Source organism: Mobula birostris, chromosome X (genome assembly GCF_030028105.1).
Source record: "Mobula birostris isolate sMobBir1 chromosome X, sMobBir1.hap1, whole genome shotgun sequence".
Taxonomy (NCBI): domain Eukaryota; kingdom Metazoa; phylum Chordata; class Chondrichthyes; order Myliobatiformes; family Myliobatidae; genus Mobula; species Mobula birostris.
Genome location: NC_092402.1, coordinates 69,979,245 through 70,004,453, shown reverse-complemented (window position 1 = coordinate 70,004,453; position 25,209 = coordinate 69,979,245). Strand labels below are relative to the sequence as shown.

Below are 25,209 nucleotides of genomic sequence, written 5' to 3'. Positions count from 1 at the left end.
TCACCTGTCCAGCTCTTGGCTCCATCCCTCCCCCTCCTGTCTTCTCCTATCAATCTGGATCTCCCCTCCCCCTCCCTCTTTCAAATCTCTTACTAGCTCTTCTTTCAGTTAGTCTTGACGAAGGGTCTCAGCCTGAAATGCCGACTGTGCCTCTTCCTAGAGATGCTGCCTGGCCTGCTGTGTTCACCAGCAACTTTGATGTGTAATTTTATGGTTGTGCCTTTCTTGCAGTTCACATACCACTGTTCTTCATTTATCCCTAAGCATATAGGGCAATTTCTTTTTTAACAATCGACATATTGGCAGACATATTCAGCTCTTGTATGCACTGCACTTCTCCCATGGCATTACAACAGCCTCTAAGAAATAGCCCACAGTCTTGAAGAGCTTTCACGTCTTCAGAATTGATAGGTGCCCAAGAAAGAGGCTTTCGCATTTAGGCTGATGCAATTTTCTGTTCTTCACAAAAATGTTCCTGTAGTAATACCTTGGCCTTTAGATAACCTTCCTTAGAGTCAACCTGCTGGCAACTTCTGACAAGCTTTCTAGGATGACTTCCAGTAAACTGATCAAGGAAATAGAGGCAGCTAAATTAGCTTCCATTTTAATGTGTGCAGAGGAGGTATTAAGTATAGAAAATGCTCTGATTGCAGCAGAACTTGGAGCTTGGACATATGATGCACTGTCACTCGGGTTCACATCATCCTGTGAGCGCTCCGCTTTTTGCATGGTCAAAATATGCCTTGGAATTTGAAAAGCATTTTCACTTGTTTCAACAACATGACCTTCGACAGCACGTGTTTGTATCAGCCATTGTTCAGCATCCCCTACACTACTAAGCGATTCAATATCTACAAAACTTGCAGTTTTTTTTACCTTGCTCTGGCTCTGGAATTAAGAACAACAACATATGATGTTCCTCAGCAACAGCTTCACAGCAACTATTCAAGTTTTTAAGTTAAGACTGCACGTAAGGCATTTTCCATATCTCCCATAAATCCTTAATTTATGGTATTAAACCTTTAATTTAACTCACATTTTTCTTATATTCCTTTTGAAAACTTTTGATTCTATTCACCAAAGCTTTTGCAGTAAGTTTAATTTCTCCGCACCGACAACATTCCGATTTAATAAATGTAGTCAACGGACAATCCATGCATATACACTGCTTAAACCAGACCAAACAAGCAGCATTCAATTCAAATGAGGGATAATTTTATTGAAACATGTAAATCAATTTATATAATCTAGATCAGCTATCTGATCTAGATCAACGGTCAACCGAATCAACAAATTTGCAGATGACACCAATCTTTGTAGTCATGACAGTCCAGAAGAGATTCACTTGGATGTGGAACAGCTGAATAAAGGGGCTGAAAAATGGCAGATGGAATGTAATGCAGACAAGTGTGAAATTTTGTGCTTTGGTAGGACCAACAAGAGGTAAGTCTAACACAGTGAATGTTAGGACACTGAGGAGTGCGGTAGAACAAAGGAATCTGGGAATACAGATCCATAATTCCTTGAAAGTGGCATCACAGGTAGATAGGGTTGTAAAGAAAGCTTTTGGCACATCGGCCTTCATAAATCAAAGCACTGAGTACAGGAACATGAGAAAATCTACAGATTCTGGAAATCCAAAGCAGCACACACAAAATGCTGGAGGAATCAGAATCAGAATCAGGTATACTATCACCAGAATTTGTTGTGAAATTTGTAAACTTAGCAGCAGTTCAATGCAATACATAATATAGAAGAAAAAAAATAAACAGATTACAGTGAATAGATTAAAAATCACGCAAAAGCAGAAATAGTATATATTAAAAAAGTGAGGCAGCGTTCATAGCCAGGCCAGGCCAGCAGCCGTGCCTGCCTTTTCATCGGCTACGTGCAACAGTCCATGTTCCAGGCATACACTGGCATTGCTCCCCAACTCTTCCTATGTGATATCATTGGGACTACTTCATGCACCCATGCTGAGCTCATCAATTTCATCAATTTCACCTCCAACTTCCACCCTGCCTTCAAATTGACTTGGTCTTTTTCTGGCACCTCTCTCCCCCTTCTCGATATCTCTGTCTCCATCTCCAGAAACAGTCTACCTAATGATATATTTTATAAACCCACTGACTCTCACAGCTATCTAGACGATACCTCTTCCCACCCTGATACTTGTAAAAATGCCATTCCATTTTCTTCATTCTTCCTTCTTCGCAGTATCTGCTGTCAGGATGAAGCTTTTCATTTCAGAACAACTGAGATGTCCTTTTTCTTCAAAGAAAAGGACTTCCCTTCCTTCACCATCAACATTGACCTCACCCACATCTCTTCCACTTCGCACACATCTACTCTCACCCCATCCCCCCCCCGCCACCCCTCCAGGGATAGTGTTCCTCTTGTCCTCACCTACCACCGCACTAGCCTCCATGTCCAGCACATAATTCTCTGTAACCTCTGCCATCACCAACTGGATCTTACCATCAAGCACATCTTTCGCTCACCCCCATTTTCCATTTTCCACAGGGATCGCTCCCTACGCGACTCCCTTGTTCATTCATCCCTCCCCACTGGTCTCCCTCCTGGCACTTATCCTTGCAAGTGGAACAAGTGCTACACCTGCCTCTACACCTCCTCCCTCACTATCATTCAGGGCTCCAAACAGTCCTTCCAGGTGAAGCGACACTTCACCTGTGAGTCTGTTGGGGTCATATATGTGTTCGGTACTCCCGCTGTGGCCTCCTGTACATTGATGAGACCTGACGTAGATTAGGAGACTGCTTCACCAAGCACCTTTGTCCGCCTGCCAGAAAAAGCAGTGGCTACCCATTTCAATTTTCTTCCCATTCCCATTCCGACATGTCAGTCCATAGCCTCCCCTACTGCCATGATGAGGCCACAATCAGATTAGAAGAGCAACACCTTGTATTCCGTCTGAGTAGCCCCCAACCTGATGGCATAAACATTGATTTCTTAAACTTCTAGTAATTGCGCCCCCCCCCCAAATTCCTCTCATTCACCATTCCCCATTCCTGTTTCTCACTCTTAACTTGTCTGTTTACCTGCCTATCACCTCCCTCTTGTGCTCCTTCCCTTTCCCGTTCTTTCATGGTCTTCTGCCCTCTCCTATCAAATTACCCCTTCTCCAGCCCTTTATCTCTTTCACCTATCATCTTCCCAGCTCTCTACTTCAACCCCTTCCCTTCTCCCAGTTTCATCAATCACCTACCAACTTATACTTCTTCCTCCCTTCCCCTCACCTTCTCATTCTGACTTCTCCCCTTCCTTTCTAGTCCTGATGAAGGGTCTCCGCCCAAAATGTTTTCCATAAATGCTGCCTGGCCTGCTGAGTTCATCCAGCATTTTGAGTGTGTTGCTATCGATTGTAGGAAATGGGATGTTATGCTGAAGTTGTATAAGACATTGGTGAGACCTAATTTGGAGTACTGTGTGCAGTTTTGGTCACCTAGCTACAGGAAAGATGTAAATGAGGTTGAAAGAATACACAGAAAATTTATAAGGATGTTGCTGGGACTGGAAGACCTGAGTTATGAGGAAAAATTGAATAGGTTATGACTTCATTTCTTGGAATGTAGAAGATTGAGAGGAGATTTGATAGAGGTATAAAAATGATAAGGGGTATAGATAGGGTAAATGCAAGCAGACTTTTTCCATTGAGGTTGGGTGGGACTACAACTAGAGGTCATGGGTTAAGAATGAAAGGTGAAAAGTTTAAGGGGAGCATGAGGGGAAACTTCTTCTCTCAGAGGGTTGTGAGAGTGTGGAATGAGCTGCCAGCATAAGTGGTGGATGTGGGGTCAATTTCAACATTTAAGAGAAATTTGGATAGGTAAGTGGAGGTGAGGACTATGACTCAGGTGCAGATTGATGGGACTAGGCAGATTAATGATTTGGCATGGACTAGATGAACCAAAAGGCCTTTTTCTGTGCTGTAGTGTTCTATGACTCTATAAAATCCTAAGGAAGCATGATAGTATAGACATCGAGATGTTTTCATTAGTAGGAATTTCTCAAACAAGGGGGGCGTTATATTCAAGATAAGAGGGCAATCATTTAAAACTGAAGGTGCACGCAAATTCCTCTGTGGAGGGGGTAGTGAATCACTGGAGGGTAGATACATGTTTAAAGCTTGGGGATTTTTGGATTGTATGTAATTGGCACTGAAGGAGTTGAAGCTTCCTAGGGCAGATTATCTATCTTATCATATTGAATAGTAGGGCAGACTTTTCCTGCTCCTATTTCCTTGTGAGTTCTTGCATCCAGTTTGAACTAAGCCCCAGGAGTGCAAATCCCATATCCAATTCACTGCATTGCCTAACTGTCATGTATAAGATTTCTGTAAAGTAGTCAGCAACTTGTGGGTCCCACATCATTTTGCAGTAAGCTCATTTCTTTGCCAAGAATGCATAAGTTAAAAGCTGCTCTTTGGGGTAGAGTGATTTAAAAATGGTAGGAAAGAAGGGCTTTCCACTAAATTTTGGGAGGAATCATCACTGAGACTAGCAACTCCAATGGCCATTTTCCAGTGTAAATATTGACAGTCTCGATTCAATATTGAAGGCAGTGCTGCAAAGCTGAATTCAACAAGAAATCATTTCTGTATCCATTTAAACACACTTTAAGGCAGTCTTCACAGTTTAATGATCTGAGTGGGAAGTAAATGTATTAAATAGATTCAATTGGTATAGCAGGGATTTTCATTATCTTATTAAACCTGACCTGTTGACAAATTAATCTTGAATGGTTTACAACAGCAGTCCATAATTAAAGGTCAGTTAGTCCTAGTGCCAAATATTGATTTTTTTTTAGTTCCTAACTACTGGAACTAAATTTCTTTTTTCAAGTACTTTGTTTTCTTCATGAAGTGAACAACACATATGGTTCAAAGATTTTCAATAAGAAAGCAGAAATTTAAGTACTTTGTCTCACTGATTCTGTAGGCTCCTATTTTCGTGAGTTCAGTTATGCTGTTGACTAGTTTGATAACCTCTTGGTATTTGATAAGTATTTCAACTGATTCAGTAATGTACTGGCATAGAGTGAATTTGATGCTCTGTAGTCAAGATCGGGGAGTTTTTGAAACATTAACGTTCAAGATCCTGATGTTATGGGCAAGGCTATCATTTATTGGCCACTCCTATTTTTCCTCCAGAAGGTAGTGATGAGTCACCTTATTGAATTACTGCATCTTCCTTATGAAGCTGCTCCCTCAGTTTTGCTGGACAGGGAATTCCAGGCTTTAGAACTAGCAACGATGAAGGCCCAGTGAGACCTAGGTCTCAATACCTCCTTGTACAACTGGATCCTCAATTTACTCACTTGTAGATCTCAGTCAGTTCAGATTGGCATCAACATCTCCTCCACAATCATCATCAGCACAAATGGCCAGGATGTTGTTGCCTGGCACTTGTAAAGTAGGAATCTCGCCAGTGACTTTGTGCACAGTATGTTGGGTGAAAGGTTACAGATCCTGGCCAGGGCACTGGGATATGTATTAGTTTGAAATAGTGGTATGGTTTTTTTTTTCACATTCAACAATGAAAGGAGGCAGGGCCTTGATTTAATGTCTCATCTAAAAGACTGTGCATCTGATGGTGCACCACCCTCTGTGTTCAAGTGGATTGTCAACTAGACTTTGTACTGAAGTTGCTGAACCTTGCCATTCATAGGTAAAAGTGGCACCAAGTGAACCAGGACTGCATACTTGATATACCTGATAAAGGAAAGTCTCCCATATGCCTTTATATTTACCATCTTATTTACCTGCCCTAATAATTTCAGGAGTTTGTGGAGATACACTTTAAGCACTCTACATTTTCCCACACTTGGCAGGACCTAAGTATTTATTGCATGTTCTGCAGCCACACTTGATCACTCAAAATACATTACTTCACATTTTTATGAACTAAACTTTTCTACCCACCTGACAAGTGCATTGATGCCTTCTTGTAATCTTCAGCTTTCTATCCCAATATCAACCCCTCTGCCAAATTTTTACACTCTGTGGACTTCATGGCTCTTGTAGTTAAGTTTAAATCATCAATATATGCCATGAGAATCAAAGGACTCAGCACCAACCCTATGGAACTGTATTCCAACTTGTCATTTCCCTTGGATCCCATTAACTTTCACTGCCCAGCCTGCTGAATCTACCAAGAATTTGTCAACAGCCTTGGCAAAAAAAATGTAGATTATATTAAATATGCTATATCCTTTGATTCTGCTTATTCCCTAAAAAGTTAATTTGTTAATCAAACATGACACACTGTCTGCCCTTGATTAATCTTTCCAATCAAGGATAATTTACACTGTCCCTCAGAATAATTCCAATAATTAGACCACTGTCAAGGTTAGACTGAAATTCTCCCTTTTCACACAGCCATTCAATAACATTGGCCAAAGCGACAAGTAATTGAGCGCAGAAGCTCAATTTACAATTGGAAGTGAGACAGATGCTCTCAGCCTCCATAATTGGTTTCGATACCACATTCTTGACCGAAAATGAGTACATTTACATTCATTATGAGCCATTCAGGATTGTTTGGTTATTGTCACAGAAAGGCACCTCACTTTTGTGATTGTTTTCATTTAAAGTATTATCAATAGAGTGAAAAGCATTTCTGTCGATGTTAGAAATGTGAAATAAAAACAGAAAATGCTGGAAATACTTAGCAGGTTAGGCAGCACCTGTGGAGAGAGAAACAGAGCTATTTCAGGTCAGTAAAATTTCATCAGAGTTAAGAAATGTTCGAAAAGAAGCATGTTATAGGTCACAGAGAAGGAGAAACTAGGATAGAACAAAGAGGATGTCTTTCATTGAGTGGAGAGCACCATGTTTTCTTTTTATAAGTTATGTATTAACATCACAAGGCAACAAACAGGAAAAAATTAATGCATTTTATTTTTTTTTGTTTTCTTGCTGTTTCTTGATCCAATTAGTGGAATTAAATGTATCTGTTGTAAGCTGCATGTTGTCCATTGTAATTCAGCTTTTAATATAAAGCGATTTTCTGCAAAATCAAACATAATTGTCATTAATTTTTCTGAACTGATTAGACTTGAGTCTGAACAGGAATGTGTTGGGTAAGCTGGAGGTCGGTAGAATTTCCACAAGGATCTCCCAAACCCCCACTGTAACTTCAACAGAAGAACAGGGAAAACCATACATACACTCCTCTCAAGAGATTTCACTCAGTTTTTACTCTAACAGCACCTCTGATGTTTAGTATTAGTAGCAATTTTATTAGAGGCTGTATTTCTCTAGTTTGCATGTGACTATTGTGTTAATTAGTATCTCTGCATCTCCACCAATCCATTTCTTTCTTTGTAAGTAAGTTCAGATTTAAATAATTGGTTAACACCAGACATCCCACCCTGCAAAAACTGATTTCAGGAAGGTAGCACCATCAATTTGCGGGAGACTTGCGGGAGACTCCCGGGAGAGGTGGGATGTCTGCGATAGAGTAGCTCCTTAGCAGCTAACCAGCTAGTTTAAATAACGTTAGCTATAATAATGAATGAATGACACCTGTTAAACTCACCTCAACACGTCTTTTACAGTCTTAACCCACCATGGGCAATAGAAAAGTCACTGTTGCAAACAGTGCAGCGAGCAACACTGTCATTATTTTTGACCCTATCAGGCAGGGGTACACTTTAGTGTAGTCTGGGGTGACGTACGTTTTATTTTTTTTTGGAACACTCTGCCATGGCGCACTCTCGCTCGTGCTCTCTCTCTCTCTCTCGTTGTCGCTCGCACGCTCTCAAGCGCTCTCGTTTGCTTTCTCGCGCGCTTTCGCTTGCTTTCTCTCTCTCTCGTGCGCTCTCTCTCGTGGTCGCTGTCTTGCTCTATCTTGCTTTCTCTCGCTTGCTCTCAAAAAAATTGATTTCCATGATATTGTATATAATTTGCGGGCATCAGGGAGCCACTATCAATATGTGGGAGACTCCCGGAACTTCCGGGAGAGGTGGGATGTCTGTAACCCTGGATAACAACGATTTTGCTTCCTGAATACTTTTAGGTGTACTTTATGGATTTTGGGCTGCTGATCATGAAGATCACCATGAAATTTCCCTATCATGCACCATATTTTAAAAATCACCCATGTTTGTTATTTCAATTCATAATTCAAGTCAGAATAACTAATGCTAAGATTAAGGAAGGCATTTTTGTTGTTCCACAAATCAAACAGATCAGATCATCAATGACAGGCAATTCGAAGAATTTCTAGTGGGACCGTAGAAAATTGCATGGAAGGCATTCAAGGATGTTGCTGAAAATTTTCCTAGCAACTATAGAGCAGCACACTGCACAGCTGGTTTAAGCATACAAAACTATGAAGTGCAACATGCCACTTAAGATTCATTTTCTGCATTCCCATTTAGACTTATTCTTTGCAAATTTTGTCACTGTCAGTGACGAGCATGGTGAAAGGATTCACCAGGACATTGCAGTCATGGAGAAACAGTATCAGGGCAACTGGAATCCATCAATGCTGGCTGATTATTGTTGGACACTTAAGCAAGAAGCCTCAGACACAGAGTACAAATGAAAATCATCAACAAAACAGTTTTAGCTTGGTTGAACTTTTGCAAAGTGTCAGCACTGTTATGCAATTAAATGCATTATTGTCAATAAAAGTTAATTACTTGTTTCTCCAAATTTCTACATGATACAAGTAGTCTGAAATTATATTTGTGTTCAGCTTCAAACATCTATCATAACCACAAAAGCGAACGTACGTTATTGATCCAGCTGATATAAGATGAGACACGGGTCCAGACTGTTGGTTTCTTCTCTGTGTCACATCCTGCTGCAGCTACAAAGCTAGTGGCTCCGTGAATATAGTATGTGCCAGAATGCTGACAATTTAGAGGACCACCAGAATCTCCCTTTGAGGAAAATCGATAAAACAGTTATTTTGAATCAGTCATACTCATTTATAAAAGATATTATTTAATTTTATAAAGGGAATTGAAATCAAGGAGAGACATAATTATAGAAAATAGAAGAGGAAGGAACAGAGAAAGAGAAAATAGTATTGAGGTAATGAGAAACATTTGAAAAGAAAATAGAAGTGAAAGAAGGAGCAATACATAACAAGAAATAGTGCTTGCTGACAGCAAGAGAAGGACAACACAGGAAATAATGCAAACATTACATTTACGTGGGCCTTTTCATGGCCTCAAAGAATCCTGAAGTATCTTCCAGCTAACTTGCACACAAAAACAGAATTATGATATTGACCAGGGTAATTTGTTTTAATTATGTTGATTGCAAAACAGTGACTGCAGAACACTGGGGAGAATTCCCCTGCTTCTTTTCAAAATAGTCAAAGAATTTTGTTACCTCCACCTATGAATGCAGCAATGCCTCATTTTAATGGCTGAGCAGAAAGAAGGTATCTTCACGAGCATGCCACTCTTTTAGTGCAACACTAGCCACCAGTCTCAATTATTGTTCAAGTCTCTGGACTGCATTTGGAGCCCATGATATTCAGAGACAATTGTGTTGCTACTGAACTATCTCAAGCTCTTTGAAGAAACAATTGGGAAAGCGGTGTCAGTAAAAACAAGAGGAAAATGGTGAAATATTTAATAAGGGAAGCAGTTGAAGTTGAAGAGAGGTAGAGGTGTGCATGGTGTTATCTAAGCTTTAGGACTTGCTGGATGGGCCATAATAGTCTTTTCCAGTCCTGAACATTCTCATGTCTGTGCATTGCGAGAAAAAAAAAACCAGGAAAATGTGAATTGAGTAGAAAAGAATAAATGCAGCTTTAGCATAAAGGCTTTGCATTGCAATCATAGTAATCAAAATTGCCAATGTCTTCAGAGTACCTAGGGTTATTACCTGACAACCAGAAATGATGCCGTCACCTCCAGCACACACCATTTTTTGTGTGACATAGTAACCCCACCATTCAGGCTGTGAACATACGTCATGGGAAACAACTAGGATAGGAGCTTGTTGAAGAGTAGGACTAACTACTCCATTGTCTGTATCGCAAGAAGAAATCCTGTGTTACTCTTACATTTTTTATCAATCATTATTATAGTCCACATAATATCTTAGATAGTAATCTTGTACCCTATTGTCCTTTTGTCTATGAGAATATATTTTTCTTTCTTTTTCAATCTTTTTATTAAATTTCAGATTCATGTACATAACAATATCAAAAGTAAATTGAAGGCCATTTGATGGTTTTCACTCATTATCTTGTACCTTAGTTAAAGGATATAAAACCAGATGGATTTTTAATTACATTAGATTAAAAATTGGTGTGACCGTAGAAGACAGAATGTAACAGTGGAAGGGTGTTATTCTGACTGGAGGTCGGTGGCCAGTGGCGTTCTGCGGGGATCAGTGCTGGGGCCACTGTTATTTATAATAATGTATAAATGACTTGGACACAAATGTAAATGGGCTGTTTTAGTAAGATTGCAGAAGACATAAAAATTAGTAGAGTTGTGGATAATATCAAAGGCTACAAATCAGTTGCATGTATGTGTGGGAAAATGACAGATGAAGTTGAATCCTAGCATCTCTGAGGTGTTGTACTTTGAGAGATCAAATGCATGAGGAATGTATACACTAAATGCAGACCCATAACAGCATTGATGTACAGAGGGATCTAGGACTCCAAGTCTATAGCTCATTGAAAGTGGCAACACAAGTCGATAGTGTGGTAAAGAAGGCATTAGTGGGGGTGGGGCATTGAGTATAAGAGGCCAGAAGTCCTGTTGTATGACTTTGGTTAGTTTCTTTTTGGAACATTGTGTACATTTCTATCGCCTCATTACAGGAAGGATGTGGAGGTTTTGGAGAGGGTGTAATGGAGTATTTTAGCTATAAGGAGAGTTTGGACAAAGTCGGATTGTTTTCTCTGGAGCCTCAGAGGCTGAGGGGAGACAAGAGTTTATGAGAGGCATACATAGGGTAGATAGAATCTTTTTCCCAGGGTAGAAATGTCAAATATTAGAGAGCACAGCTTTAGGGTGAAAGTAGGAGAGTTTAAAGATGTGCACGGTAAGTATTTTTACACTGAGTGGTAGGTGCCTGGAGCGTGCTGCCTGGGGAGGTGGTAGAAGCTGGCACAATAAGAGGCTTTTAGATAAGCATATGAAAGTCAGGGACTAGAAGGCTATGGATTATGTGGAGGCAGATGGGAATAATTTAGCTTGGTATCATAGTACAGACATTGTGGGCTGAAGGGCCACAATGTACTGTGCTGTACTATGTTCTAAAATTTTAGTAGTTTCATGCTCACCATTACTGTTACTAGTATTTCATTCCTGATATTTAATTAATTAAATTAGAATACTCAATTTTTGTTATGGGATTTGAACTCAATTCTTCAGATCAATAATCCAGGTCTCTGGATATTTAGTCCATAAGACCATAAGATATAGGAGCAGAAGTAGGCCATTCAGCCTATCATGTCTGCTCTGCCATTCAATCATGGGCTGATCCAATTCTTCCAGTCACCCCCACTCCCCTGCCTTCTCCCCATACCCTTTGATGCCCTGGCTAATCAAGAACCTATCTATCTCTGCCTTAAGTGCACCCAATGACTTGGCCTCCACAGCCGCTCGTGGCAACAAATTCCACAGATTTACCACCCTCTGACTAAAGTGATTTCTCCACATCTCTGTTCTAAATGGACGTCCTTCAATCCTGAAGTCGTGCCCTCTTGTCCTGGACTCCCCTACCATGGGAAATAACTTTGCCATATCTAATTTGTTCAGGCCTTTTAACATTTGGAATATTTCAAAAGTCCACTAATGTAACCATGACATGACCATAACAGAGTTGCTCTGTTTTTTGTTCATGTTATAGCATTGCGGGGCATGAGAGATTTCTGCTTAAGAGTAACTATGAGAAAAGGGAGGACCTGTTGTATTTTAAAAAGCAACGAAGTCTGTGCGATATCAATTGCCAACAGAATAGTACAGAGCTGTTGACCACTCTGTACTACTCTAAAGCCTATTAAGGCCATTCTCCTTGAATCCTCCAGGCTAACGCCATGGGAGAGGTCAGTGAGCCCACAAAGTGCAAAGTCCACAAGATTCAAAATCCTTCCTATGGGCAGATTACCTATTTTGGTGGAAATGAAAACCCTGGTCATTATTTGCATTTCAAGGTGCATTTGTTTTCTGATAAAGCTTTATGATAGAATCATATAGAAATATAGCACAGAAAAAAGTCCCTTCAGCCCATCAAGTTCATGCCAACCATATGCCACCCATTTATAAATACGTAAAAGATACACAAATGCATATGATTCCCAAATTACTTACTTCGTGTGTAGCCCCAGCCAGTGACATAACATTGGTAGCCATTTGGTAAAGTCGCACCTTCACTTGGCAATTTTCCAAGCTGGACATAATTGTTTAGGATAGCATCACGTGCCAGGTAGAGCAGTGCAATGTCATTCCTATTATAAAAGTGTTTTTTGCATGAGTGTCTATATTGTACTTTTAAAATCATATTACAAATTATCTTAAGGCATCACCTAGTACAGTTTGGTCTTTACAATGTTATTTGAGGTCCTATAATCAAGATTACGCTCAATTTTAGTGTTTGTTGTTCACCCCTCCTTTCTTGAATATTGTTCATCAAACTGTAGTCACCTTCTGTTACCTCATACATAGGACTATGTACTAGCATGTTCTTCATAGGCAACTCCTTAGGATCAAGGATAACTTCCACCCACTCCAGTTTATAGGTTTTGAGATGGCTAATGAGGCCAATGTGTGAACCACGGTCTCTGCCACTGATGGGGCAAGTGGTGGCTGATGGTGTGTGTAGGTTGGTAGTTCATGAGTTGGTCTGTTTCTTCTGCTGTTTACATGGGGCTCCCATGTGCCTCCCTATACATGGACTCAAGGCTCTCAATACTATCTCCTTCTCTGTTTTGATTGGCCATGGAATACAGACTCACAGCAGTCAATGGGAATGTTGTATTTCAAAATACGTCTATTTTGGGAATGTGGTGTTGAGCATATGAACAAATGAGACATACTGTAGCTGATTGAGTGTAACTAGGATCTTATTACTGGAAATATCGCCCTGGGAGAGGATACTAACATTGGTTAGAAAACCTACAGCACAATACAGGCCCTTCGGCCCACAATGCTGTGCCTAACATGTACTTACTTTAGAAATTACCTAGGGTTACTCATAGCCCTCTATTTTTCTAAGCTCCATGTACTTGTCTAGGAGTCTCTTAAAAGACCCGATCGTATCCGCCTTCACCACCGTCGCCAGCAGCCCATTCCACGCACTCACCATTCTCTGCATAAAAAAACTTACTCCTGACATCTCCTCTGTACCTACTTCTAAGCAAATTAAAACTGTGCCCTCTCATGTTAGCCATTTCAGCCCTGGGAAAAAAAACCTCTGACTATCCACACGATCAATGACTCTCATCATCTTGTACACCTCTATCAGGTCACCTCTCATCCTCCGCCGCTCCAAGGAGAAAAGGCCGAGTTCACTCAACCTATTCTCATTAGGCATGCTCCCCAATCCAGGCAACATCCTTCTAAATTTCCTCTGCACCCTTTCTATAGCTTCCACATCCTTCCTATAGTGAGGTGACCAGCACTGAGTACAGTACTCCAAGTGGGGTCTGACCAGGTCCTATACAGCTGTATCTGACCAGGGTCCTATATAGCTGTATCTGATCGGGGTCCTATATAGCTGTAACTTATCCTTCCAGTAAATTTGGAGGATTTTACAAAGGTAGTACAGGCGGTGTCTTTCCAGTGTCTTAAGATGGCTGCAGTAACATCTAGGAGAGTCAGGGGTCACTGCTACTCAATAGACTACGAGTTTCTGCCAGGTCTGTTATCTTGATCTTCAAATACCCTTTTCCTCAATTGACCAAATGTTGTACTGGTGCACTGAAGACAGCAGCAAATTTCATCATCAATGGCTGTCCTCGCTGAGATGTGGGAAGTAGTCCATTATTTTCCATGTTGTCATCCTGAACACTGGTGCAACAGGGGCAGATTAGTAGAGAACCTTTGTCTTGTGGATGCTGAATGCAAGGCCATTTCACTGTCATGTGATTCAGTAAAAGTATCGATGATCAGTGTAAGTGATCAGCATCAGCAGGCTCTTTCAGTGTTAATAAAAGTATGTATGTTCTGTTTAAAGGACATACACACACAGGCAGAAACTCTCTGTGTCAGCAGTGACACCGATGTAAAATGTGGGACCTGTATGCCTGTATAACCAGTGAACACTACTGAACAATCTGTGTGTGAAAGAAAGAAAGCCTTGAAAGGAAGTTTGGCTTTGTTTGTCAGATATACATCAAAACGTACGGTGAAATGCATTCTTTGCGTCAAATCAAATCAGCAAGGACTGTGCCGGGGGCAGCCCGCAAGTATACCACGCTTCCGGTATCCACAACTCACTAACTGTAACCCTAACCATACATCTTTGGGATGTGGGAGGAAACTCACATGGCCATGGAGAGAGCAGGCAGACAGTGACGAGAACCGGTGATCGCAGGCACTATAAAACAATGTGCTAACTGCTATACTGCCATGGGATATATACTTCCTTTTACACAAAGTTATCATTAAGTTATGGTGTATTTATGAGATTGTAATCTTTCCTAAAGTAATGGCAGTAATAGACTAGATTTTAAAATGATTTTGATATCAGCACAGTACTCATTTTAGCTCAAATATAAGATTATTACATACCCAACTGAAAGATCCCCATTCCAGCCTTCATGGATGATGATATCTTGTACGGATATATACTGCTCAGTTTTGTCATCCTCATAAATGTTGTGATCACCCAAGACTACACGGTATGGTCTATCGGAACTGTTGATAAATGAAAAGTCACTTCAAACAAAAGGGATTGGCAAAGGTGGACAGGTGATATGGAAAGCAGATGGCTTCATTTTACAAAGCCCATAAATTCTGTTGTTAGGCTATAGCTTTGATGTATAATGCAATAGTTTTAAAATGAAAAATTATTAAAATTTATAACATTTCTTAAAAACTATGGTATTTCCCATAGAATGCAATGATAAATTTTATCATAATCGTTCATGCATTTGACGTGCTTTTGTGGAGAATTGCTGGGTGTGAAGTACTGATGTCAATTGATGTGCAAATCATGTTTGATTATGGGGCTGCAACAACTAAGAACTCATTTGCACTGAAGAAACAGCATGGTTCCCAATGCAGAACTAGGCTTTAATAGGATGATGGAAGCCTGCTTCCGCGTAAAATAAAGGGCCCACCCTTTTCTGAGCCAATCACATGGAGTTTGCCACTGAATCAAGGCATGGAATCCTCATCAATATTTTTAATGTTATAGAAAGGGCAGTATATATTAAGCCCAAACCCACCAATCTTTGCAGTGTATCCTGTATTCTGTTTGAGACACTTGGCGCCTGTATCTATTCCAACCAGCCACTTGAAGCCAAGTTCCACCAAATCATTTGTTTGAAGTTGCAGATAATGTTGAGAACTGCCACTGGGCTGTCACTGTAGTAGGGAATAACACTTTAAAGCTTGACCCTGCAAGTAACACATGGTTACTTGACATGATCATGCAGAAAGTCTAGCAATTATGTCACTTATGCATAGGCATATTAAAAAAATCAGTTCTTCACATCCTTGGTTGGAACTGACTTGACTCCCTATGCTCCACTATTCCAGCCTAAATTTCAAGCAGTGTTTCTTAATTAGATATTTCTTGCTTGTCAAAAAGATGGTCAAGATCACTGAAGAAGAATCGGGTAAGGTACTGGCACTTCCGTGATTTTGCTGGCACATCGCTACTCATTGATAATGGTGGGCAATCCACATTTCAATTTTCTTTGCTTTTTTTAAGAAACTGATTTTATTTAGTTCTCAGTCACAAAGGCTTTGCAGTATATTTTGCTGGAAAGCATGAAAAATTATTGATGGTAAATAAGCATCCTTGTTTTATGGGATAGATTACTGAAAAATCATGTGCATAAATCCCTCAAGATTTCTATTGGAAGTTTGTAAGATTTTTATTCAGGGAGTGCATGTTTGTGGAAAGAATGAACTTGAAAGCGGAATGGCCATTTCTCATGGTTCTTGTGAAGTATTCAGAACAGTCAGGCTGGAAAGGTAATGAACTGGAGAAAGTGAGGGGAGGGAGGGAAGAATCAATTGCTTCAAAAGAAGAAGACAGAGCACACAGATTTCAAAACCACAAAGGTAAAAAAAGTTTGAGAATATTTTCACAAAATGTTGTGAAACCCGCACAGACTTGGAAATGTTAGCCATTCAAAGTAGTCTTGCTGTTAATTTGTCAGAGTGTGCAGGCAAACCTTCAGCAAGAATACATTTAACTCAAAATAAACCAGCAAGATATGTAAAAATTGACAAAGCTTCATATTTCAGCAAGTTCCAAGGAAACAATGGGCTTTTAAATGAACTTTTAAAATAGGCATTAGCTGAAGGAAATGGTCTCCTTTGAACTACTGTAGTCTGACTCGCCTTGAAACTTATAAATCCACAAAGAACACCCATGGTTCTGCAAGGTCTGGATTCACCTCCAAAAGCTTTTGTAAATATTAAGGCTCAACTATTTGCTGGAATTAACTTTTCAAAATATTGATAAACCCAGAGTTTTTATCATCAGAACACCTCAATGTGATAGTGGTCAAAACATTCAATGCAATTACCTTCCTTTGAGAGAGTAATAGACAAATTTACTGACACTGGATTGAAAGAGAACCATTTCACAGATTTGTAACAAATTGACAAGATTAAGATAAAGCTGATACAATCAAAATCAGGGGTGGGTAATGATTTTGTTGTATGTTAATGAATGTTGTATTATAAAATATGGAGGGTTGAGGGCTTGCAAGGAAACTGTAAACACAATTCATCACTTTTATGAACAGGAACAGACTCCTCTGATTGATTGCTTGGGTGAGTGGTGTGGAGAATAATACTTACATTTAAACGGTGGTCTGCAAAGAAACTATGGACAGGGCTAATATCTGTACAGTGGAAAAATAGCTTCTTTGATGATCAGAGTGAGTTGTGTTTAGAGTCTGAGCTAGAAAAAAGTATCAGTTGAAATTACAATTATAATCGAAAGTTAAAACTTACAGGAGTCATATGAGCGCATGGTATTTTCCAGTATTTTACGCCATAATCTTTGGCTGCTTCTTGTAATGCAGTAAAATTTGATAATTGACTATCCAATTATTTGGAAATCCTGATGGTTTGGACTGGCTCACCAGTGATATTTCCTGTGCCCCCTTGAAATTTACTGTATCTTATGCTGTATGTAGTGTTTGCACTTACTCAGCATTGAGAAACTTTTAAAGGGGTTTTGGGTTACGTTGTTCTTTTTGCTTTGACTAGCTTTTCTCCACTTGCAGTGGTTCAGACTGAACTCAGGGAATAGGTGTCAGAGACAAATCATACCAATCAAAACCATTCACCTGTCTACACAGTGAGCAGCAGTCAGCACCCATCTCTGGCGAATTAAAGTCCCTCCGCAGGTGTGGTACCAGTAACCAACGTAACCTTGAAGGGAAACCTGTTAAAGAGATAAAAGGCTGGACTACCTGTATATTAAAATCATATTTCAAAACACATAGAGCTTAATATTAATGCAGAAAATGTTGCTAGAAAATCTGTGTGAAAATAGTCCTATGTCAAAAAATACTAAATCCTTCAAATAAAAATCCTAAATTTGAATTAAATGGTAAGTATTTAGTATTGAATTGGCTCAAAGTCAAAATCAAAGTAAAATTTATGTTCAAAGTGTATATAATATTACCATATACTGCCTTGAAGTGTATCATACTTCTCACTGAAAAACTTAGTTACATCAATTCCAGTACTATGATCATCTGGTAGATGTATTACAGAGAGATGATGCGCTTACATCTAAAGCATATTTCTGCTTCTGGTCTTTATACATGGTTGTCTACACATCAGTACAGTAAAATACTTTTTACTATTTACTTTGCCTGTCTTTGAGATCCCTTTGAAAAGGTAAAGTTACTATTCAGCATTGGATTTTGAGGAGAGAGTTGTTACTGGTGGTTGACGTTCTATTCTGTGGAACTTGCAGAAATATTGTATTTTTATGCAGATATGTAGGAATTGTCCTGAGAAGGCACTGTGAACACAAGAGAATGTTGGAGAAAAAAGTATGTGGGAAGATATTGGGTTATCTAGATTAAGACGGCCTGTGCTGAGTAAGCTGGTCTCAGCTGAGATAAACCATAAAACCATATAGGCATAGGAGCAGAATGAGGCCATTCAGCCCTTTGAGTCTGCTCCACCATTCCATCACGGCTGATTTATTATCCCTCTCAACCCCATTCTTCAGCCTTCTCTCCATTGATGCCCTAATCAACCAAGGGGTAAGGGAGATGCAGGTTGCCTCAGAGTCCTTGGGTTATGGATGAGTAACCGGCTAGCAATCCTGTTCCTGATGAATATTCAGTAACAGTGAACAGGATATGTTTGTTAGCGTATAATCATTATTTCTATTACATATTGCTTAAAAAATATCTATTCACTTTTTATGATGCACAGGTGAACAGAGATATGAAATCACTGAAATTTTATATGAGAATAATTTGGTCATTTACAGTATTTCTATCTTAGTTGAAATTTATTTCAAAGTTCGTATTGCTTTCTATGTTTTTTCTGTTGTGGGAGCATTTCAGAAAATGGGGAAACTGATGAAGAGGCTTAATAATACAAATAATTTCTTTCTCTGGGAATTTAAAGAATGCATATAATAATGTTGTACTGGAAAAGTTTAATCATTCACACCTGCCATGGCCAAGCATTGCGATTTGCCTCAGTCCCTCCTATGACTCGTTTGTCTTCTAAACAGAGCCCTGTATACATTAAGAAAATGAAATGTTTTCATTATAATCCTTACTGAGAAACTTATGCAGTCTTAAAATCTGTGTATTTGTGAAATCTGTAAAAGGCATGGTATCCAATTAGCATTGTGAAAAATCAAACTTCAATAGTTCCCAGAGAAGGTCAGATCAAATCATTAAACTGTGGAACTCTTCTATTCATCTTACTTCTAAGCTATAAGGTTAAAAAGGTCATTGTAGAAGAAGTCCATTTATTTGTATTGGTATTAGTTTACTATTGTCACATGTACCAAGATACAGTGAAAAGTTTGTCTTCCATACTGCTTAAATTACTGATCAAATTGTTACACGGTGTAACAAACTAGAATAAGGTGAAACTATAACAATGTAGAATAAAATGTAAAAGCTACCAAAAGAGTGCAGTATAGTTAAAGTACAAAATACAAGAACATAACGTGGTAGATAGTGAGGCCAAGAGACCATCTTAACTTAGAATAGGTCCATCAAAAGTCTGATAACAGTGAGGTAGAACCTGTCCCTGAGCATGGTGGTACTTGCTTTCAGGCTTTTGTACTTTCTGCCCAATGGGAGAAGGGAGTAGAGAGAATTTTTGGGTGGGTGGAGTCTTTAATTATGTTGGTTGCTTTACTGAGGCAGTGAGAAATGAAGACAAAATCCACAGGCTCCTGCATTTTGTATGTGTTGCTGTAGAGGGGATGCTGGTCCCTGTGATATGCTGAGCTGTGTCCACACCTATCTTATCTTATGGGGCATCAATAAAAATTGGTAGTATCTAGTTCACCCATAAGGAAAGATCCTAAGGTCTTTGTTCTTAAGTTATTCCAGGAATTCATGTTAATAAATGTAAACACGAAATTCTGCAGGTGCTGGAAATCTTGAGCAATACAAACAAAACGCTGGAGGAACTCAGCAAATCAGGCAGCGTCTATGAAGGGGAATAACAGTTGACATTGTGCGCCGAGATCCTTCATCAGGTCCTGATGAAGGGTCTTGGCTCGAAGCATCAACTGTTTATTCCCCTCCATAGACGCTGCCTGACTTGCTGAGTTCCTCCAGCGTTTTGCAGATGAATCAGTGTGCTTACTGGGTTGACCCTCCATAGTCACGTCCTTCTGCAATACAATATCCACAATGAGGTAACAACATCAAAACCAGCCTCTCTAGTTCTAAGAAATCAGCTGAGCTAAACAGGCAAATAAAAGAAACTACGTAAAAAATATTGCTATCTCTCAATGTTAGGATGGTGGCTGCTGGAATGCTACTAGTGTAGGGAGCCCAGCTCTGAGCCTTAAACCCATATGTTAAATACATATATATCATCCAATTCCAGTCTAAGGAAAGCTTAATGCACTATTTCTACTGCATTACCCATTCTTGTGCCCTATCTGAGAGGATTGTCTGTTTATACTTACTGTGGACAGTTTTGTGCTGTGAACTTCTTTCCCTTGGCAACTAAATGAGGCAGACCTACAAGAACCTTGCAGACAGCAGAGGGTGCACTTACACTTTAGATTCTGCCTGCAGGTCTAAAGCTAGATCATGCATCATCAGTCCCGCTCCACTTCTGTTATCAGCTTGGAAATGGACAAACTCAAGAATTGTTCATCTACAACCTGCAGATTCGGACTGATTAGGTACCAGGAAATATAGAAAATTTGCCAGGATTCAGTTATACTGGGGCTTCATACTGTTCTATGGTGCACTGGGGTTTGTGTTGGAGTGTAGGTGAGCAGTTCTTGTGTTCACCCATTTCCAATCTGATATCAGAAGTGGAGGCAGAAATGATGAAGCAGTGTCTCTTATGCTGGTGATGTGATTTACTAGATTTCCTGAAGGTGCTGTCTTGGGTGTCAATTACTTCAAGTTTACATTTGGCTCAGCCACTGGGGGGGGGGGTATGCTTCACATGATTTGTTTGTATTGGAAATGGCAGTGGTCTGGTACTTACTTATTTATTGGAATCTGTGCATTGCTAGCAAAGCCAGAATGTATTGCCCACCCCTAATTAGCATTGAGAAGCCGAGCCATCTTCTTGAATTGCTGCAGTCCGCCTGGTGCCCTGAGTGGATTGCTAATTTATACTAAGTGATGTTGAGTAGGGAGGTCCAGGATTTAGGCTGAGTGTTCACGAAGATGCAGTGATATATTTCTGAGTCAGAATATTATGTAATTTGAATGAAAATCTGCAGGATGTGCAAGCATTTTTTGGAAATAGTAGCTATAATTAGGGGTTATCAGAGATTTTACCACAAGATGTCCTTGTCCTGAATGAAGACCTGTTTACATCTACAGCTCTGTCTCTGTGTGCCTTATTCAAAGTCACAACTCTGCCCTTGCTCTGATTAGCCATAGAATCATCCAGCACAGAAGCAGGCCCAGAGCCCATTGAGTCTGCGCAAACCATCGAGCACTAATGTGCACCAATTCTACACTACCATAATTTTATTCTCATACATTCCCATTAAATCTCCCACACACCCACACTATGGAAATTAACAGTGACCAACTCGCATGTCTTTGGGATGTGGTTGGAAACTGAAGCACTGAAAGAAGATCCATGCAGTCATTCGGAGCACATGCAAACTCCACACAGACAACACCCGAGGTCAGGATTGAACCCTGCTTGCTGGAGCTATGAGGCAACAGCTCTACTAGTTATGTCACTGTGCCACCCTAAGAGCCTTGTCTGTTCCCAGCAGACCTGGGGTTCTCGGTGCCATCCCCAATACTCTTGTGTTTTGAGCAATCATGGATCAGCAATCCTCATAAGTTCCTACAAATAATTATTAGTGGTCGAGGTCAGGGGTTTGGGAAGTGGCTTCAGAGTAGCCTAAGCAAGTAACTATTGTAATAGCAAGCAGCTATTGGTGGTGCAGGAAATGAATACTTAAACACCATATTTAAATGCTTCTTTGAAGTCAAAACCAGTGGTTGTCATCTCAGAAATTCAGTTCTTTTCGTATATTTGGATATATATGGAAGATTCATTAATTTTCTGCTCAGTATTAGCTGTAGCTACCCCTGACATTACAAAAGAGCAACTCTCTTGATTGGCAAAATAAATTAAAGTGTACTTACCAAGCAAGGCAAGACTTGCTAAAATCGCCAGTCGCAACATCATGGCAGGTGTGGTGTAGAAGCTTTTGACTGAATGGTCTCGCACAGGTAGTATCAAACACTTGCCGTAAAGTGGATTGACTTTCAGCTCATTTTATAACTCTGATAAAGTCACAATCTTGTAATGGTCAGCAGACAAGTATTAGATTTGACTTGGGGCTGATAGTATGAGAAAACCTACAGGTGACATCTGTTTCTGTTCCAATAAAAAAGGGTAAGTATGTCATGGTCAGGAAAAACTGAAAATCTTATGTTGTTTTACTAGTGCAGATAATGTTTATTTCCAGGATCTTTTCCTCAGTCACCCCATGTGCTGTATTTGGCAAAGAGGACCTGTTGCTGATCCTGTGCCAAATCTACTGTATTATTTGAAGGAGCTCTCTAAGTCCAAGCAGCACAGCTACCCTTTGATTCCAGCACAACCCCCAACCTTCTGAAATGGTGTCTTACTCTGTTTTGCAACAACAAGTGTAGTGAAGAGTGATAATGTCACAGAACATTGTTGTGCAGTGTTTGTGATCTTGGAATAGCAATTGACCTGTATGTAATGAAACTGAATTTAGTATGTATGTGAGTGTATCTCTTTGGTGTCCAGTCAGAGTGAACGTCACGGATTCAGCTGACCGAGGTCGGGGGCGGGGGGGGGAAGGAGGAGCAAGAGTTCAAAGGCAATAGTGGTGGGAGACCTGAGAGTGAGGGGAATAGACAGGTGCATCTGCTACTTCAGACATCCATGATGTTGTGTTGCCTTCCCTGCGTCAGGGTTAAGGATATTGTACGTGATGGTTGCAGGGTATTCTAAAGGGGAGGATAAATAGCCAGAGGCCGTAGTCCAGAGTTAGAAGTAATGGCATAGGTACAAAGAGAGATGAGATCTACACAGAGCGTTGTTGTAGGAAAGCAGAATCCATCATCAGGGAACCCCACCACCAAGGACATCCTCTCTTCTCCCTGCTGCTATCAAGAAGGTTGTACAGGAGCCTCAGGACTCACACCAACAGGTTCAAGAAAAGTTATTCCCCCTCGACCATCAGGCTTGTAAACCAAAGGGGTTAACTTTACTCAACTTCACTTGCCCCTTCACTGAAGTGTTCCCACAAAAATGGACTCACTTTCAAGGACTCTTCATCTTATGTTCTTGATATTTATTCTTTATTATTATTATTATTTCTTTCTTTATATATTTGCACAGTTTGTTGTTTTTTGCACACTGTTTGTTTGCCCATCCGGGTCCAACATATTATTCTCCGTAACTTCCGCCACCTCCAACGGGATCCCACCACTAAGCACATCTTTCCCTCCCCCACCCTGCATTCCGCAGGGATCGCTCCCTACGCAGCTCCCTTGTCCATTCGTCCCCCCCCCCATCCCTCCCCACTGATCTCCCTCCTGGCACTTATCCTTGTAAGTGGAACAAGTGCTACACATGCCCTTACACTTCCTCCCTTACCACCATTCAGGGCCCCAAACAGTCCTTCCAGGTGAGGCGACACTTCACCTGTGAGTCGACTGGGGTGATATACTGCGTCCGGTGCTCCCGATGTGGCCTTCTATATATTGGCGAGACCCGACGCAGACTGGGAGACCGCTTTGCTGAACATCTACGCTCTGTCCGCCAGAGAAAGCAGGATCTCCCAGTGGCCACACATTTTAATTCCACATCCCATTCCCATTCTGACATGTCTATCCACGGCCTCCTCTACTGTAAAGATGAAGCCACACTCAGGTTGGAGGAACAACACCTTATATTCCGTCTGGGTAGCCTCCAACCTGATGGCATGAACATCGACTTCTCTAACTTCCGCTAAGGCCCCACCTCCCCCTCGTACCCCATCTGTTACTTATTTTTATGCACACATTCTTTCTCTCACTCTCCTTTTTCTCCCTCTGTCCCTCTGAATATACCTCTTGCCCATCCTCTGGGTCCCCCCCCCGCTCCTTGTCTTTCTTTCCGGACCTCCTGTCCCATGATCCTCTCGTATCCCCTTTTGCCTATCACCTGTCCAGCTCTTGGATCTATCCCTCCCCCTCCTATCTTCTCCTATCATTTTGGATCTCCCCCTCCCCCTCCAAATTTCAAATCCCTTACTTACTCTTCCTTCAGTTAGTCCTGACGAAGGGTCTCGGCCTGAAACGTCGACTACACCTCTTCCTACAGATGCTGCCTGGCCTGCTGCGTTCACCAGCAACTTTGATGTGTGTTGCTTGAACTTCCAGCATCTGCAGAATTCCTGTTGTTTGTTTGCCCATGTTGGTGTGGTCTTTCACTAATTCTGTTATGGTTACTATTCTATTGTGGATTTATTGAGTATCTCTGCAAGAAAATAAATCTCAGGGTTGTGTATGGTGACATATATGTACTATGATAATAAATTTACTTTAAACTTTGAACTTTGAAGGTCCTGCAACATAAATTAAGGGAATTCGTCATTGTGGCTATCCCTCGAGGTCGAGGATGATGATCTTCGTTCTGAAGAAGTGGCCCACAGAGTGAAGACACCTGTGCGTGTATTTGTTTAACGTGTACTTGATGTTGCACTCCAAGAAGCACACAATACTTCACAAATCAACCAACTGATTCCAATGGCATGGAAACCACGACGATTGGAGCTGATGGATTTGTTGCAGCCTTCATCCCCCTTCACAGCCGTTGAGTTCGAAGTAACTTCGTCCGCCTGTTCCACCGTTGAGGGCTTGGAAATTAAGGGAATTAGATCACAGATTAAAGAGCAAAACCTCCAAAATTGTAATCTTTGGATTACTTCTGGTTCCACCTGCTGGTGTGTATAGGAATAAGAGGATGGATCAGAAGACTATGTGGCCAAGAGGAAGGGCTTTCGATTTCCTGCAGAAAAAGGAAAAAGTATCTCAGGGTTGTATGTGGTGACGTGTATGTACGTTGATAATAAGTTTTACTTTGAACTTTAGATTACTGGAACCACTTCTGGGGAAGGTGGGATTTGTATAAGAGGGTGGAATGTGCCTATTATCTCTGCAGGGTAGTTTACCAATGCTGTTGGGAATAGTTTAAACTAATCTGGCAGGGGAATGACTAACATAAAAAATGAAGGTGTTGCATTATTGCAGTAGTGGATGGTCTTTTGAAACTGGGCAGAGATACATGGGTATGATCCAGTCCAAACCTAAGAGTGATTTGTGCTACGAGTGAAATGGACCGCTGTTC

At 40.6% G+C, this 25,209-nt stretch overlaps 1 protein-coding gene across 1 annotated transcript; it reads right to left on the bottom strand.

Annotated features, from left to right (window-relative positions):
• Positions 1-495: 495 nt before the first annotated feature.
• LOC140191527 (chymotrypsin-like elastase family member 1) lies at positions 496-22,026 on the bottom strand. The gene is made up of 8 exons (XM_072248977.1): positions 21,987-22,026; positions 18,832-18,899; positions 17,481-17,578; positions 14,737-14,862; positions 12,316-12,452; positions 9,869-10,014; positions 8,761-8,910; positions 496-888 (listed from the first exon to the last, which is right to left on the bottom strand). Exons 1-8 carry the CDS (start codon positions 22,024-22,026, stop codon positions 496-498), a joined length of 1,158 nt encoding a protein of 385 aa, XP_072105078.1.
• Positions 22,027-25,209: the final 3,183 nt, after the last annotated feature.

Bases quoted from the DNA above. Each gene is read 5' to 3' on its own strand.
- LOC140191527 (XM_072248977.1), bottom strand. From the start codon at position 22,026: ATGTTGCGACTGGCGATTTTAGCAAGTCTTGCCTTGCTTG. The intron at 12,453-14,736 runs GTATGTAATAAT...CTTTTATAATAG, and splicing joins AATGGGGATCTTTCAGTTGG to GAATGACATTGCACTGCTCT. The intron at 889-8,760 runs GTACGTTCGCTT...TCTTAATTCCAG, and splicing joins ATATCAGCTGGATCAATAAC to AGCCAGAGCAAGGTAAAAAA.